The sequence below is a fragment of the Trachypithecus francoisi genome, unplaced genomic scaffold, assembly GCF_009764315.1.
Source record: "Trachypithecus francoisi isolate TF-2019V2 unplaced genomic scaffold, Tfra_2.0 Lachesis_group14, whole genome shotgun sequence".
Taxonomy (NCBI): Eukaryota; Metazoa; Chordata; class Mammalia; order Primates; family Cercopithecidae; genus Trachypithecus; species Trachypithecus francoisi.
This window is the reverse complement of record NW_022681459.1, coordinates 33982102-33998861: the sequence shown is the minus strand read 5'-3', so window position 1 is coordinate 33998861 and position 16760 is coordinate 33982102. Positions and strand designations below refer to the sequence as shown.

General features: G+C 42.3%; 1 protein-coding gene and 1 long non-coding RNA gene across 2 annotated transcripts in view; both read left to right on the top strand.

Moving 5' to 3' along the window:
* The first annotated feature begins 1815 nt into the window (after positions 1–1815).
* Positions 1816–16760, top strand: part of LOC117096507 (aggrecan core protein-like) — a 443073-nt gene continuing 428128 nt past the window's right edge. The window contains exons 1-8 of the mRNA XM_033233938.1: positions 1816–2164; positions 7107–7181; positions 8738–8802; positions 13130–13157; positions 13675–13736; positions 14153–14180; positions 14672–14746; positions 16368–16432. Coding sequence (XP_033089829.1) covers positions 1954–2164; positions 7107–7181; positions 8738–8802; positions 13130–13157; positions 13675–13736; positions 14153–14180; positions 14672–14746; positions 16368–16432 — 609 coding nt within the window. The 5' untranslated portion in view covers positions 1816–1953. The remainder of the gene's footprint in view (positions 2165–7106; positions 7182–8737; positions 8803–13129; positions 13158–13674; positions 13737–14152; positions 14181–14671; positions 14747–16367; positions 16433–16760) is intronic.
* LOC117096604 lies at positions 9762–10731 on the top strand. The gene is made up of 3 exons (XR_004442551.1): positions 9762–9804; positions 10224–10228; positions 10392–10731. It is a non-coding gene; the product is annotated as an uncharacterized LOC117096604 (long non-coding RNA).

Here is a 16760-nt window from a genome sequence, read left to right as displayed (position 1 = left end):
GAGTTACTGTGTGTGTGTTACTTTTGAAAACATGAGTTGGGATGTCACAGCATGGACTTAGCCTACAGAGGTTTATATCCATTTTCACCTGAGGGTTCCATTTCAATGTGACACTTAAAGAGTTCAAAACTGTCTCATTCCGCACACCTATTCTTCTTCCTACATGCTCTGTCTAGGGGAGAATCACTGCTTTTTACACAGTCCATCAAACTAGGGCCTTAGCAGCCTGTTTTTCCTCCCCCTCTTCTTCCTCGTCTAATCACCAAGCACTTCCTGTTCTATCTCCCAAATGACCACAAAACTTTTCCTTCCACTTCAGTCACTGCCGCTGCCTTTAGCCTTACTGTTCTCCAGACGAACGTAGGGTCTCTTAATTAATAATTAGCCCCACTGTTTTCATCAAGTCCTCTCCATTGTGCAGAGTGACATCACTGCAAACACATCTGAGAGAGACTCCTCACCCCTGTGTGGTTCAGTGACTCTCGTTTCCAGAATAAAATTCAAACTCTAGCCCAGCACCTAATTTTGGGTCAGATAGATCTGCGTTTTTATTCCAGGTTGATTCACTGTCCAGCCTCAGACAATGAAACCCTTTGTTTGCTCATCTGCCTGAACTCACTGAGGGTTGGGACTGTTTCACACATCCAGTATTGGATCTTACAAGAGACTTAATTTTGGATGAAGGGGAAGCATTTTAAAATCCACATCAAAAAACTGTTATTCTTTAAAAAAAAAACACTAATCTACTATGTCACTTCCCCTCCAAGCAGGACTTCTGCCTTTACTTTCTGATCATCGTGATCGGCTTGTGGGGATCCAGATTACTCAGGATTAAATTGTGGCCCCATCTTGAGCAGTCATGGAAACTTGGGGAAGCTACTTAACTTCTCCATCTAGATTGATTCTGTAAAATCCATAAAATGGAATGGTTTCTGGGGGTTAAATGAGTATGCCACAGTTGGAACACTGTCAGGCTTGCCAGACGTTTACTATTCATCTTCATCAAATGAGGACAGTGGTATCCCACTGTGTGGTTCTCAATTTTGTATAAGAAAAACATGTTTTATGCATTGTTAGTAAAAGAAATATCTGAATATCCCTGCCATGGAAGAAACAGAGGGAGAAAAGAGAGTTGGTAGGTCCTGGCATTTCAGAACTGGGAAGGATTAATTCAGTCCCTATTTTGTAGACAAGGAAGGGAAAGTGTGATGTGCCCTAGGCTTTCATTCAAGTCACAGTCATCACTCTTTATTGAGAGTGGGACCAGGGCTCTAGGAGTTGCTATGGTCAAGTTGAAGACAAAAACTAACACTTGTAAGACAGGAGAGAAGCATTTCCTTACCAAAGCAGTTCAAAATTTGTGTATAACTACATTTGGTGAGCAAATGAAAGCTGCCAGACTCAGAAAAACAGAGATGCTAATGGAACTGACCAGTAACCGGGGTTTTCTATGGAGTTCATTGCCCAGAGTGACTTCCAATAACAACCCCCACTCCCTTGCACTTTTCTCAGGACTGGAAAGCTCAGGCAGCCCAGGACAAATAGTGCAGTCACCGCAGACGGGCAGGGTGGGCAGCAGCAGGGATGGGCATTGTGAGCCATTGGGTGGGTCTGTGGGGTGGGGCATTGTGAGCCAGTAGCCTGACTTGGTTCCTTCCTGGTAACCAGGTGACATAGGAGGCTTTGTGGGTACTAGGCAACAGCCAGAGCCAGCAGCCTTCAGTCGGTAGCTGGGAGTGGGGGGAGAAGGAGGTCCGACTACAACTGTGAAGTTTTTGTGTCCCTTAGCGTTTTTGTTTTGTGCCCCTGAGCGTTTTTCTTCACCAACTCCACCAACTTGCTTCACCAAGGAGCAACTTCCAGAGGTGGTGGCAGAGGCTCCAGGCTCGCCTGGGGTCACACCACTTCTGCAACACCAGTTGCAGAACACTGCTAGGGCAGTGCAGCCGCCCCATGAAAAAACTGCGTTCTCTCATGGGCCCCTGCGGTGGCCTCATCTGTGACTGCTGCAGGCTGAACGTGGGACCCTGCGAGGAATCTGAGACTCCTGAGGCTGTGGCAGCCGCGGCACCAGCATCCACCGCTGCAGAGCCTGCCAGATTTGATTTGGGAGCCACGGAGGTCCATCCCGTGCAGGACCACAGCCATGCAAAGATCTCCAAAGGTAAAGAAGCCATGGGTGCCATTTGCTCTCTGGCATCTCTCTGGCCCCCACCGCCCCCACCCCTTTGCCGTCCCTCCCCCTCAGACATCCTCAGCTTCCAGCTCCCTCCTGCCCATAGCCGGCTTTCCCGGGGCTCGGCATGGGGGACAAAGGCTGGTTCTGCCTCTGTCTTTGTTGTTGAGCCTTCTTTGTGGAGGCCGTTTCGGTCTAGTCCCTCCCTTTTCTCAGTAAAATTTCAAATCCTCCAGTTTTGGAGTCCCCATGCCATTCTCTATCCTTACCTATGCAGCTGGTCTGGGCCCGAAGTGAACGAGCCAGTTAAGGGCCCAGTCGTTTCTTTTCTCCCATTCCTTAAGGTAAGCTAATAACTGGGGTAAGTCAGACTCAAATATGTGGAGAATTCTGAAATTCAAAATAGAGTTTGCCATGGAAGAGATTATATGGTATTCCCTTTTTTTTTTGAGACGGATCTCGCTCTGTCGCCCAGGCTGGAGTGCAGTGGCCGGATCTCAGCTCACTGCAAGCTCCGCCTCCCGGGTTTACGCCATTCTCCTGCCTCAACCTCCCAAGTAGCTGGGACTACAGGTGCCCGCCACCTCACCCAGCTAGTTTTTTGTATTTTTTAGTAGAGATGGGGTTCCAGCGTGTTACCCAGGATGATCTCCATCTCCTGACCTCGTGATCCGCCCGTCTCGGCCTCCCAAAGTGCTGGGCTTACAGGCTTGAGCCACCGCGCCCGCCTATATGGTATTCTTAATAGTGAGTCACATTGACAGAAGCTGCTTTATTTCTTCCAATTGTAATTTGAACAAAGAAGTAAAACAAATTGGGGGACATGCTTAAAATGACTACGAAAGGTATGACATGTTACTGCCAGGGCCGTAAAGAAGTTGTTTTTGTTTTGGTTTTACCCAAAGGAGTTTAGCCATGGAGCTCTGATTACTTTAAAATTCCCACTTTGACATGAATGTCTCTTCAGCCCTGCTACAGTTTAGTCCCTATTTTATAGACAAGGAACGGAAAGTGTGATGTGTCCTAGGCTTTCATTCAAGTCACAGTCATCCCTCTTTATTGACAGTGGGACCAGGGCTCTGGGAGTTGCTATGGTCAAGTTAAAGACAAAAACAAACACTTGTAAGACAGGAGAGAAGCATTTCCTTACCAAAGCAGTTCAAAATTTGTGTATTTGGTGAGCAAATGAAAGCTGCCAGACTCCGAAAAACAGACATGCTAACGGAACTGACTTCAGTAACCCGGGTTTTCTGTTGCGTTCATTGCCCACGGTGACTTCCAATAACAACCCCCCCCCACCCTGCACTTTTCTCACGACTGGAAAGCTCAGGTAGCCCAGGACGAACGGTGCAGTCACCATAGACGGGCAGGGTTGCCACAAGGTGGGCAGCAGCAGGGATGGGCATTGTGAGCCATTGGGTGGGTCTGCGGGATGGGGCATTGTGAGCCACTAGCCTGACTTGGTTGCTTCCTGGTAACCAGGTGACATAGGAGGCTTTGTGGGTACTAGGCAACAGCCAGAGCCAGCAGCTGGCAGTGAAATGAGAAGCTCTGACTACACTCTCATGACTGTTTTTGTGCCTCTTGGAGCTTGTTACGTCCCTTTCTTTTTGAAATAAGACAGAAGATCCCCACCTTCACAGACAGAAAGCCCACCTTATTTGTTTTAAAATAAATAAATAAAAATGTGAGGGGGAGTCTTGTGAGGATGATGGGAGGGGCTTTCAGAGAGGAATATCTTTTTTGGAATTCCTGAAATGGGAACAAACTTGTTTTGGGCAAAGAACAGAAAGACACAAAGGTGGCTGCAGCAGAGTGAAATGAATATGATGGGTTAAGGCCTTGTGCACACAGTGATGAGCACTGACAAAGAATATGGACTTTAGTTGAGATGGGAAACCACTGGAGGATTATAGCCTGGGGATCACAGTTAATTCTCCAAGAAAAAGACCAGCGGCTCTGTGAGAATATACTGTAATGCAGGCAAGGGTGGAAGCAGGGAGACCAGCTAGGAGGCTGGTTGGGTAGTTCAGGTGAGAGTCAACAGTGAAGAGACAAACAATAATGACCTGAAATAGGCTGACTTGAGAATCTTTAGATTCAAGTGAATCTAAAAGATAATAAAGTGGTAAATAGACAAGTCACAGGAAAAGAAATGCAGATGATCCTTAAACACATCTTCACACATAAGAGAAAGGCAAATGTCAACTCTACTGCAGTGTCTCTCCTATTGAGGGAAATTCCAAAAACACAGCAATACATTCTCTGGTTTGGCTGTAAGGGAAGTTGCATTCATATAGTGGTGGTGAAAATGCAAAATGGCTCGACTCCATGAAGGGGAATTTGGCACAATCTCACAACCTTGCAAATACATTTAAACCGGAAACCCTACTTGGAGGCGTTTTATCCTGAAGGTATACTCCATAAATATGAAACAACCTATGCAGAAAGTCCTTGTCGCACTGTTTTCCGTAGCTCTATATGGGAAATAACTGAAATGTCTAGTAAGGGCCTATTAAAATTAACTGGTACTTCCGCCTAAAGGAGAACTACGGAGCTGTAAACAAGGGTAAGATGTCTTTTTACTGCTACCGAGTGATTCCCAAGATAGGTTCCACAGAAAAGGAAAAAGGGAGAACATGCAGTAATATACACAAAAGAAAGCAGGGGGAATAATGTGTGATTATTAAAACAAACAAAAAAACAACGCTGGGGAATTCTTGATGATGGGACTGTTCTCTCCTTAACTTCAGTGGGTAGCCGAAGTGCGTATTTTCTCAAAATATTATTGTTTTGTGGTTTTCTAAAGGATGTTAACTGTTTACTTTTGACCTTTGAGTTAATTTGAGAAAGCTTTACTTTGTAATTGATTGTGCATTATGTAGCATATAGACTGCTCTTACATATTATGTGATCCTCTCAATGGTTTAAGTTAGGTGTAATATGGGAATTTTACTTGTGTTACATGAGAAGTCTGGTTTCTAAGTATAAATTGAGTTTTTTGAAGTTTGAAAAAATAAGAGTCGGATCAAGAATGTAAATTCTAGACATAGGGCATATAAAACTAGGATTTATTAAAAGGTGCATATGGGCTGCTTTGGATACTACCTTTTTAAAGAAAACTTTCCTTTAGTTTATTAAAGTAGTGAAGCCTCAGGATTAAAACAGTAACATTAGATAATGAGAAATCAAATGGAGATAGTTGTAAGTCAGTAATGCTTTTTATTTTTAAGAGACAGGGTCTTGCTTTGTCACCCAGGCTAGAGTGCAGTAGCATGATCATAGCTCACCGCAGCCTCAAACTCCTTGGCTCAAATGATCCTCCCACATCATTCTTCCACGGAGCTAGGTACACAAGAGCTCACCACCACACCTGGCGAATTCTTAAAATACATTTTGTAGAGAAGAGGCCTCACGATGTTACCCAGGCTGGTCTCAAACTTCTGACCTCAAGCAATCCTCCTGCCTTAGCCTCCAAAAATGTCAGGATTACAGCCATGAGCCAGCACACCTAGCCCACAAATGTTCCTAAAAGTCTGAAAAATGAAGTTACATGCTGTTAAATCTATCAATGGATAACAATATACTATGATATGTCAAATGTCACAGCTCAGTCATGGTCACTACAACATTGATTCAAACGTAGAACAGTTGAGGCAAGTCTGAGAACTGAGAGGGAAGTACAGGATTGCTTTGGAAGCCAGAATTGGGATTGTCAGAGCTGGGAAAGCAGAAGCAAGGCGTGAGTGTGCACAGGACTGGGGCACGCAGCAGCTCCATGGTATGCTGGGTGTCCTCTTACCTGGCAGGCCACCTCCAGGCCAGCAGATGAGAATCACCTGATGGGTGGAAAGAGTGGATTTAGGTAAAATCTCAGACTGTGCATCGCAACTGAGAGAAGGTATGTGTTTGTCTGATGGGTCATAACGCTAATCAAAGTGACAACACAGGGATAATAGAGCAGGTGAGTAAATGCAGTAAGCCACCTGCCACCTCTGCAGGGCATCAACCATCCCAAAGAAATATTGGGGCAGCAGGATTTGACAAAGCTTGTGAGAAGAGCTCTCAGTTCAGGGTCCAAGGCATGATCTAGAGGACTCAGGTGTTGAGGGAGCTCTGTCCCCAGGGAAACAACTACATTTTTGCCCCAGATCTTCATGCCTCACTGTGGTAACTCTGGGCAAGTCACTCAAAACGTCTTAAGTTTTAATTCATTGACTTGGAGAATACGGCTTGTAGCCACTGCTCTGCCCGTCCCTCGGGGATACTTTGGGGATCAAGGAAATGACAGATCTCTTTCATGAGCTGGAAAGCATCATGCCCATGGAAACAGTGAAGTCACTTTCCACACTCCCCAGGCAGGGGAGCCATACACGCTCCCTCTCTGTATCCAACCACTACCAAGTATCTGGACTATTCTTCCAGACATTGAATGATTGAACACTTCTGGGCATTTGCAAAGCATGAGTCTTCTTAAGCCTTTATCTGTATCTCATCGTTTTTAGCCCAGTAGATCTTAGTAGGTCTATAGCATAGATCTACTAACATTCCCACATCTCAGAATAGGGAACTGAGGCACAGAGGGGTTCATTTCACTCTCCCAGGTATGTGCAGATTCTAAGTAGGATTTGAATCCAGGCCATTCTTGGTGACTTGGATCTGCTGCTTTTCTATATTGTCCCATCTAAATAAAGGTATCTGCCTGCACAAACAGTCCGTTTTAAGTGCAATGAACCTAGCAAAATCCTCCTAGAACCCAAATCTTAATTCAGGTAGAGTTGAAAAGCAGACGGTAAAAACTGGGATCAAAAGTTTCATCTGGGAATAAGTTTTTACTAATTTCTCTGCTGTCCTCTGCCAGCAACATGTCAAGCACTGTATTTATCATAATACATTTCCTAGAATCTAAGAAGTCTGCTCTACCTTCCAGATTTGGCCGCCCGTCCCAAGCGCTGGACCACATGGATAGGCAGACGGGACAAAAGTTGGCCTGCAGACAATAAAGGTAGTGTGGAAATTAAATCATTAAGTTCACTTAAGCAAATAATTGCAGTGTATTCATTCAGTGCCCCATATTAGAGAAACTCAGTCAATGCTGTGTCATGTTCTTCATTTATGTCATTTGTGCCAATTTATGCATTAAATCAATGGTGGGTGACACAAGTACACAAGTAAAGTGACAATGACAACTTAGAGTTCAGTTCTTGTTTTTAGTATCTTATTTTTTTGTGAAAAGGTCTCCTTTGTCGCCCAGGAGTGCACTGGTGCGATCACAGCTCACTGCGATCTTGACCTCCCCAGGTTCAGGTGATCCTTCCACCTCAGCCTCCCAGGTAGCTGGCCATAAGTCACATGCCACTATATCAAGTTTATTATTATTATTATCTTTGTAGAGAAGGGATTTCACCATTCTGCCCAGGCTGGATTCACTTTTGATAGTAAAGGCCATATCAGATGTTTAGAGATAAGTTTTAAAATGTAACTGAGGAAATACTTCAGCTTATGATGACTTGCTTGTATGGTAAGACTATATTTTTCTTTGTAAGAATTTTGGTAGAATTTACCAGTGAAATCATCTGAGTATAGTGTTTTAGTTGTTTGAAAAGATATTAATCATTGATTCCATATCTAAAATTCTAAAATAAATATAGGCCTATTCAGATGACCTATTTCTCCTGAGAAGACTTTTGGTCTTCTAACATAGATTTTATAAATTCGCTCATTTCATCGACTGTATCCAATTGTGAGCACAGAGGTGTTCAGAATATTCCTTTATTATTTACTATTTTTTGATTCAACTCCTCTTAAACTAATATTATTAGTATACTGTGACTTCTTTCTTTCCATTGTGGGTAGCCAAGGTAGAGGTTTATCAATGTTACCGATCTTTTCAAAGAACCGGCTTTCGGTTTTGTTGATATTTTCTGGATTTCCTGTTTTCTATTCCATTGTACTCTGCAATCATTATTGATTTATCATCTGTTCTATGTTACACTGCTGTTTTTCTCTCATTGCCCAAGGTGAAGCTGAGATTATGAATTAAGATTTTTCTCATTATTGACACAGCATCCTGAATGTAACTCATTGAATGTAGTCTCATTAAAATGCACACTGAATAATTCAAATGATAAAGATGTATGCTTTACTCCAACTTGAAAAATACAACAGGGTAGATGATAAACGTAGTGGCAGGGTATGTAGATCCACAGAAGTTAAATGATCTTGTAACATTTCATGAAACTGGGGATTTGCCTGGACCTTCAAATGGGGAGGAGGTGTGATGAGATGCTGTCGCTGAACCATACAGTGCCTTTCTGTATTAAACTGTTCTTAAGATGACTATTTCACATTGATGAGGTTGCCCTAGCTAGAAAGCCAAGGCTCTTTCAGTTCTTTCTGGCCCTCTCCTTTGCCTGCCTTCGACGCCAAGGAGAATGGTCCAGCAGCTTCTCAGCCCATGCTTGTAAAGCGCCCACTTCCGTACACTCCATACACCCCAAGGTTCCTTTTGGGATTCCTCAGCGACACCAATGCACTGACCGTCACTCTGTGTTCTCCTAGATGCTGATGAAGATCTGCAGGCGCCTGCACATGGCGGTGTGGAGGACAATATGGGATCAGAACTTGTAAGACGTATTTCTTTCTCTGGAAGAGAAACTTGTTTTGGTTTTTTCTGGGGCTTCTAGACTATCAAGTGAATATCATTTTTGACTGCCATCATGAATCAGGCCTCAGGTGTCATGGACTTTAGCGACCAGTCACTGGAGGTTATGACCCACTGAGGCCTCATTGACGATGGCAGTCCAAGGACGACATCACTTACAAACTGTCTGGTAGTGAGTATGTTTCTGAATAGCAAGCTTTTCTCCTTGAAAAATAATTTTGTATTTGTCAGCCAACATGGACGCTTGCTAAATATTCCAAGAAAACCCCACTGCACTTTCCACAAGCATCCTCTATGCTTTCCTTCGGGTCCAGTGACCTGATCACTGTTGTTTTTTTTTTTTTTTCTCTTATTGCAGAGCAATTTGAAAGTCCAGCCTCAACTCTGTACGTATTCTTTTTTTTTAACAGCTTTATTTAAACGTAGTTGACGTGCAAAACAATTTACTCATTTAAATTAGGTGATTCAGCATTTCTACTATATTTACACGGTTGTGTAACCATTGTTACAATCTCATCTGAGAACCTCTTTATTCTGCCTCAAAGAAACCCCACTAGTAGTCACTCCTCTGTCTTTCCCAACTCCCACACCCCTGGATCTAGGCAGCCTCGAATCTACTTTCTGTTTCGATAGTACAGTGTCTTTCTATATTAACCGGTTCTTAGGGTGACTATTTCACATTGATGAGGTTGCCCTTGCTAGAAAGCCAAGGATCTTTCATTTCTTTCTGCCCCTCTCCTTTGCCTTCCTTCAACACCAAGGAGAATGGTCCAGCAGCAGCTCAGTCCATGCTTGTCAACCACCCCCCTCCATAACTCCAGCCCCAGTCCACATCCCCCAAGGCTCCTTGTGGGATTCCTCAGCAACACCAATGCACTGACCGTCACTCTATGTTCTCCTAGGTCCTGCTGAAGATCTGAAGGCATCTGCACATGACGTTGTGGAGGATATGAAATCAGAACGTGTAAGACTATTTCTTTCTCTGGAAGAGAAATGTTTTTTTTTTGTTTAGTGTTTTGTTTCTTCTGGGGCTTCTAGACTATCAAGTGAGTATCATTTTTGACTGCCATCATGGGTCAGGCCTCAGTTGGTCATGGACTCTAGCGAACGGTCACTAGAGGTTATGACCAACTGAGGCCTGATTGACGATGGCGGTCAAAGGACGGCATCACTTACAAACTGTCTGGTAGTTAGTATGTTTCTCAATAGCAAGCTTTTCTCCCTGAAAAATAATTTTATATTTGCCAGCCAACATGGACACTTGCTAAATATTCCCAAAAAAAAAACCCACTGCATTTTCCACAAGCATCCTCTATGCTTTCTTTCGGGGCCAGTTACCTGATCACTCTTTTGTGTTTTTTTTTTTTTCTTCTCTTATTGTAGAGAAAGTCCAACGCCCAGTCTCACCTCTGTAAGTATTCTTTTTTTTTTTTAACAGCTTTCTTTAAACGTAGTTGACGTGCAAAACAATGTACCCATTTAAAGTAGGTGATTCAGCGTTGTTAGATCTACTAACATTCCCACATCTCAGAATAGGGAACTGAGGCACAGAGGGGTTCATTTCACTGTCCCAGGTATGTGCAGATTCTAAGTAGGATTTGATCCCAGGCCATTCTTGGTGACTTGGATCTGCTGCTTTTCTATATTGTCTCATCTAAATAAAGGTATCTGCCTGCACAAACAGTCCGTTTTAAGTGCAATGAACCTTGCAAAATCCTCCTAGAACCCAAATCTAATTCAGGTAGAGTTGAAAAGCAGACGGTAAAAACTGGGATCAAAAGTTTCATCTGGGAATAAGTTTTCACTAATTTCTCTGCTGTCCTCTGCCAGCAACATGTCAAGCACTGTGTTTATTATAATACATTTCCAAGAATCTATAAGAAGTCTGCTCTACGTTGCAGGTTTGCCTGTGGGTTACAAGCGCTGGACAACAAAACTATCGAAATCCAACAAAATTTGGCCTGCAGACAATAAAGGTAGTGTGGAAATTAAATCATCAAGTTCACTTAAGCAAATAATTGCAGTGTATTCATTCAGTGCCCCATATTAGAGAAACTCAGTCAATGCTGTGTCATGTTCTTCATTTATTTCATTTGTGCCAATTTATGCATTAAATCAATGGTGGGTGACACAAGTGTACAAGTAAAGTAACATTGACAACTTAGAGTTCAGTTCTTGTTTTTAGTATTTTATTTTTTTGTGAAAAGGTCTCCTTTGTCGCCCAGGAGTGCACTGGTGCGATCACAGCTCACTGCGATCTTAACCTCCCCAGGTTCAGGTGATCCTTCCACGTCAGCCTCCCAGGTAGCTGGCCATAAGTCACATGCCACTATATCAAGTTTATTATTCCTATTATTATCTTTGTAGAGAAGGGATTTCACCATTCTGCCCAGGCTGGATTCACTTTTGATAGTAAAGGACATATCAAATGTTTAGACATTTGCTTTCAGTTTGGTCAATTATGAATACAGCAATTACAAACCTTCCTGTGTCTTGTTTGGAAACATAAGTTTTAAAATGTAACTGAGGAAATACTTCAGCTTATGATGACTTGCTTGTATGGTAAGACTATATTTTTCTTTGTAAGAATTTTGGGGCCGGGCGCGGTGGCTCAAGCCTGTAATCCCAGCACTTTGGGAGGCCGAGTCGGGCGGATCACGAGGTCAGGAGATAGAGACCATCCTGGCTAACACGGTGAAACCCCGTCTCTACTAAAACTACAAAAACTAGCCGGGCGAGGTGGCGGGCGCCTGTAGTCCCAGCTACTCGGGAGGCTGAGGCAGGAGAATGGCGTAAACCTGGGAGACGAAGCTTGCAGTGAGCTGAGATCCGGCCACTGCACTCCAGTCCGGGCGACAGAGCGAGACTCCGCCTCAAAAAAAAAAAAAAAAAAGAATTTTGGTAGAATTTACCAGTGAAATCATCTGAGTATAGTGTTTTAGTTGTTTGAAAAGATATTAATCATTGATTCCATATCTAAAATTCTAAAATAAATATAGGCCTATTCAGATGATCTGTTTCTCCTGAGAAGACTTTTGGTCTTCTAACATACATTTTATAAATTCGCTCATTTCATCGACTGTATCCAATTGTGAGCACAGAGGTATTCAGAATATTCCTTTATTATTTACTATATTTTGATTCGACTCCTCTAAACTAATATTATTAGTATACTGTGACTTCTTTCTTTCCTTTGTGGGTAGCCAAGGTAGAGGTTTATCAATGTTACCGATCTTTTCAAAGAACCGGCTTTCGGTTTTGTTGATATTTTCTGGATTTCCTGTTTTCTATTCCATTGTACTCTGCAATCATTATTGATTTATCATCTGTTCTATGTTACACTGCTGTTTTTCTCTCATTGCCCAAGGTGAAGCTTAGATTATGAATTAAGATTTTTCTCATTATTGACACAGCATCCTGAATGTAACTCATTGAATGTAGTCTCATTAAAATGCACACTGGATAATTCAAATGATAAAGATGTATGCTTTACTCCAACTTGAAAAATACAACAGGGTTGATGATAAACGTAGTGGCAGGGTATGTAGATCCACAGAAGTTAAATGATCTTGTAACATTTCATAAAACTGGGGATTTGCCTGGACCTTCAAATGGGGAGGAGGTGTGATGAGATGCTGTCGCTGAACCATACAGTGCCTTTCTGTTTTAAACTGTTGTTAAGGTGACTATTTCACATTGATGAGGTTGCCCTAGCTAGAAAGCCAAGGCTCTTTCAATTCTTTCTGGCCTTCTCCTTTGCCTGCCTTCGACGCCAAGGAGAATGGTCCAGCAGCTTCTCAGCCCATGCTTGTAAAGCGCCCACTTCCGTACACTCCATACACCCCAAGGTTCCCTGTGGGATTCCTCAGCGACACCAATGCACTGACCGTCACTCTGTGTTCTCCTAGATTCTGAGGAAGATATCCAGGAGTCTGCACAGAGCGGTGTGGAGGAGAATATGAGATCAGAACTTGTAAGACGTATTTCTTTCTCTGGAAGAGAAATTTTTTTTGTTTTTTCTGGGGTGACTAGAGGTTATGACCAACTGAGGCCTGATTGACGATGGCAGTCAAAGGACGGCATCACTTACAAACTGTTTGGTAGTGAGTGTATTTCTGAGAAGCAACATTTTCTCCCTGAAAAATAATTCTGTATTTGTCAGCCAACATGGACACTTGCTAAATATTCCAAAAAAAAAACCCACTGCATTTTCCACAAGCATCCTCTATGCTTTCTTTCGGAGCCAGTTACCTGATCACTGTTTTGTTTTGTTTTTTCTCTTATTGCAGAGCAATTCGAAAGCCCAACCTCAACTCTGTACGTATTCTTTTTTTTTTTAACAGCTTTATTTAAACGTAGTTGACATGCAAAACAATTTACTCATTTAAATTAGGTGATTCGGCGTTTGTACTATATTTACACGGTTGTGCAACCATTGTTACAATCTCATCTGAGAACCTCTTTATTCTCCCTCAAAGAAACCCCATTAGTATTCACTCCTCTGTCTTTCCCAACTCCCACACCCATGGATCGAGGCAGCCTCGAATCTACTTCCTGTTTCTGTAGTACTGTGGCTTTCTATATTAACCGGTTCTTAGGGTGACTATTTCACATTGATGAGGTTGCCCTTGTTAGAAAGCCAAGGATCTTTCATTTCTTTCTGCCTCTCTCCTTTGCCTTCCTTCAACACAAGGAGAATGGTCCAGCAGCTGCTCAGTCCATGCTTGTCAACCACCCCCCTCCATACACTCCAGCCCTGATCCACATCCCCCAAGGCTCCTTGTGGGATTCCTCAGCAACCCCAATGCACTGACTATCACCTATGTTCTCCTAGGTCCTGTTGAAGATCTGCAGGCGTCTGCACATGACAGCATGGAGGATATGAAATCCGAACGTGTAAGACTTTATTTCTTTCTCTGCATGAGAAATGGTTTTTTTTGTTTTGTTTTTTGTTTTTTCTGGGGCTTCTAGACTATCAAGTGAATATCATTTTTGACTGCCATCATGGGTCAGGCCTCAGTTGGTCATGGACTCTAGCGACTGGTCACTAGAGGTTATGACGAACTGAGGCCTGATTGACGATGGCAGTCAAAGGACGGCATCACTTACAAACTGTCTGGTAGTGAGTGTATTTCTCAGTAGCAACTTTTCTCCCTGAAAAATAATTTTACATTTGCCAGCCAACATGGACACTTGGTAAATATTCCCAAAAAAAAACCCGACTGCACTGTCCACAAGCATCCTCTATGCTTTCCTTCGGGGACAGTAACCTGATCACTGTTTTGTTTTGTTTTGTTTTTCTCTTATTGCAGAGAAAGTCGAAAGCCCAGTCTCACCTCTGTAAGTATTCTTTTTTTTTTTTTAACAGCTTTATTTAAACGTAGTTGACGTGCAAAACAATGTACCCATTTAAAGTAGGTGATTCAGCGTTGTTAGATCTACTAACATTCCCACATCTGGGAATAGGGAACTGAGGTACACAGGGGTTCATTTCACTGTCCCAGGTATGTGCAGATTCTAAGTAGGATTTGATCCCAGGCCATTCTTGATGACTTGGATCTGCTGCTTTTCTATATTGTCTCATCTAAATAAAGGTATCTGCCTGCAGAAACAGTCCGTTTTAAGTGCAATGAACCTTGCAAAATCCTCCTAGAACCCAAATCTAATTCAGGTAGAGTTGAAAAGCAGACGGTAAAAACTGGGATCAAAAGTTTCATCTGGGAATAAGTTTTCACTAATTTCTCTGCTGTCCTCTGCCAGCAACATGTCAAGCACTGTCTTTATTATAATACATTTCCAAGAATCTATAAGAAGTCTGCTCTACCTTGCAGGTTTGCCTATCTGTCCCAAGGGCTGGACAAGAAAACTACGTAAATGGAGCACACTTTGTTGTGCAGACATTAAAGGTAGTGTGGAAATTAAATCATTAGGTTCACTTAAGCAAATAATTGCAGTGTATTCATTCAGTGCCCCATATTAGAGAAACTCAGTCAATGCTGTGTCATGTTCTTCATTTATGTCATTTGTGCCAATTTATGCATTAAATCAATGGTGGGTGACACAAGTACACAAGTAAAGTAACAATGACAACTTAGAGTTCAGTTCTGGTTTTTAGTATTTTATTTTTTTGTGAAAAGGTCTCCTTTGTCGCCCAGGAGTGCACTGGTGCGATCACAGCTCACTGCGATCTTGACCTCCCCAGGTTCAGGTGATCCTTCCACCTCAGCCTCCCAGGTAGCTGGCCATAAGTCACATGCCACTATATCAAGTTTATCATTATTATTATCTTTGTAGAGAAGGGATTTCACCATTCTGCCCAGGCTGGATTCACTTTTGATAGTAAAGGACATCTCAATGTTTAGACATTTGCTTTCAGTTTGGTCAATTATGAATACAGCTATTACAAACCTTCCTGTGTCTTGTTTGGAAACATAAGTTTTAAAATGTAACTGAGGAAATACTTCAGGTTATGATGACTTGCTTGTATGGTAAGACTATATTTTTCTTTGTAAGAATTTTGATAGAATTTACCAGTGAAATCATCTGAGTATAGTGTTTTAGTTGTTTGAAAAGATATTAATCATTGATTCCATATCTAAAATTCTAAAATAAATATAGGCCGATTCAGATGACCTATTTCTCCTCAGAAGACTTTTGGTCTTCTAACATACATTTTATAAATTCGCTCATTTCATCGACTGTATCCAATTGTGAGCACAGATGTGTTCAGAATATTCCTTTATTATTTACTATTTTTTGATTCGACTCCTCTTAAACTAATATTATTAGTATACTGTGACTTCTTTCTTTCCATTGTGGGTAGCCAAGGTAGAGGTTTATCAGTGTTATCGATCTTTTCAAAGAACCGGCTTTCGGTTTTGTTGATATTTTCTGGATTTCCTGTTTTCTATTCCATTGTACTCTGCAATCATTATTGATTTCTCATCTGTTCTATGTTACACTGCTGTTTTTCTCTCATTGCCCAAGGTGAAGCTTAGATTATGAATTAAGATTTTTCTCATTATTGTCACAGCATCCTGAATGTAACTCATTGAATGTAGTCTCATTAAAATGCACACTGAATAATTCAAATGATAAAGATGTATGCTTTACTCCAACTTGAAAAATACAACAGGGTAGATGATAAACGTAGTGGCAGGGTATGTAGATCCACAGAAGTTAAATGATCTTGTAACATTTCATGAAACTGGGGATTTGCCTGGACCTTCAAATGGGGAGGAGGTGTGATGAGATGCTGTCGCTGAACCATACAGTGCCTTTCTGTTTTAAACTGTTGTTAAGGTGACTATTTCACATTGATGAGGTTGCCCTAGCTAGAAAGCCAAGGCTCTTTCAATTCTTTCTGGCCTTCTCCTTTGCCTGCCTTCGACGCCAAGGAGAATGGTCCAGCAGCTTCTCAGCCCATGCTTGTCAAGCGCCACTTCCGTACACTCCATACACCCCAAGGTTCCTTTTGGGATTCCTCAGCGACACCAATGCACTGACCGTCACTCTGTGTTCTCCTAGATGCTGATGAAGATCTGCAGGCGCCTGCACATGGCGGTGTGGAGGACAATATGGGATCAGAACTTGTAAGACGTATTTCTTTCTCTGGAAGAGAAACTTGTTTTGGTTTTTTCTGGGGCTTCTAGACTATCAAGTGAATATCATTTTTGACTGCCATCATGAATCAGGCCTCAGGTGGTCATGGACTTTAGCGACCAGTCACTGGAGGTTGTGACCCACTGAGGCCTCATTGACGATGGCAGTCCAAGGACGACATCACTTACAAACTGTCTGGTAGTGAGTATGTTTCTGAATAGCAAGCTTTTCTCCTTGAAAAATAATTTTGTATTTGTCAGCCAACATGGACGCTTGCTAAATATTCCAAGAAAACCCCACTGCACTTTCCACAAGCAT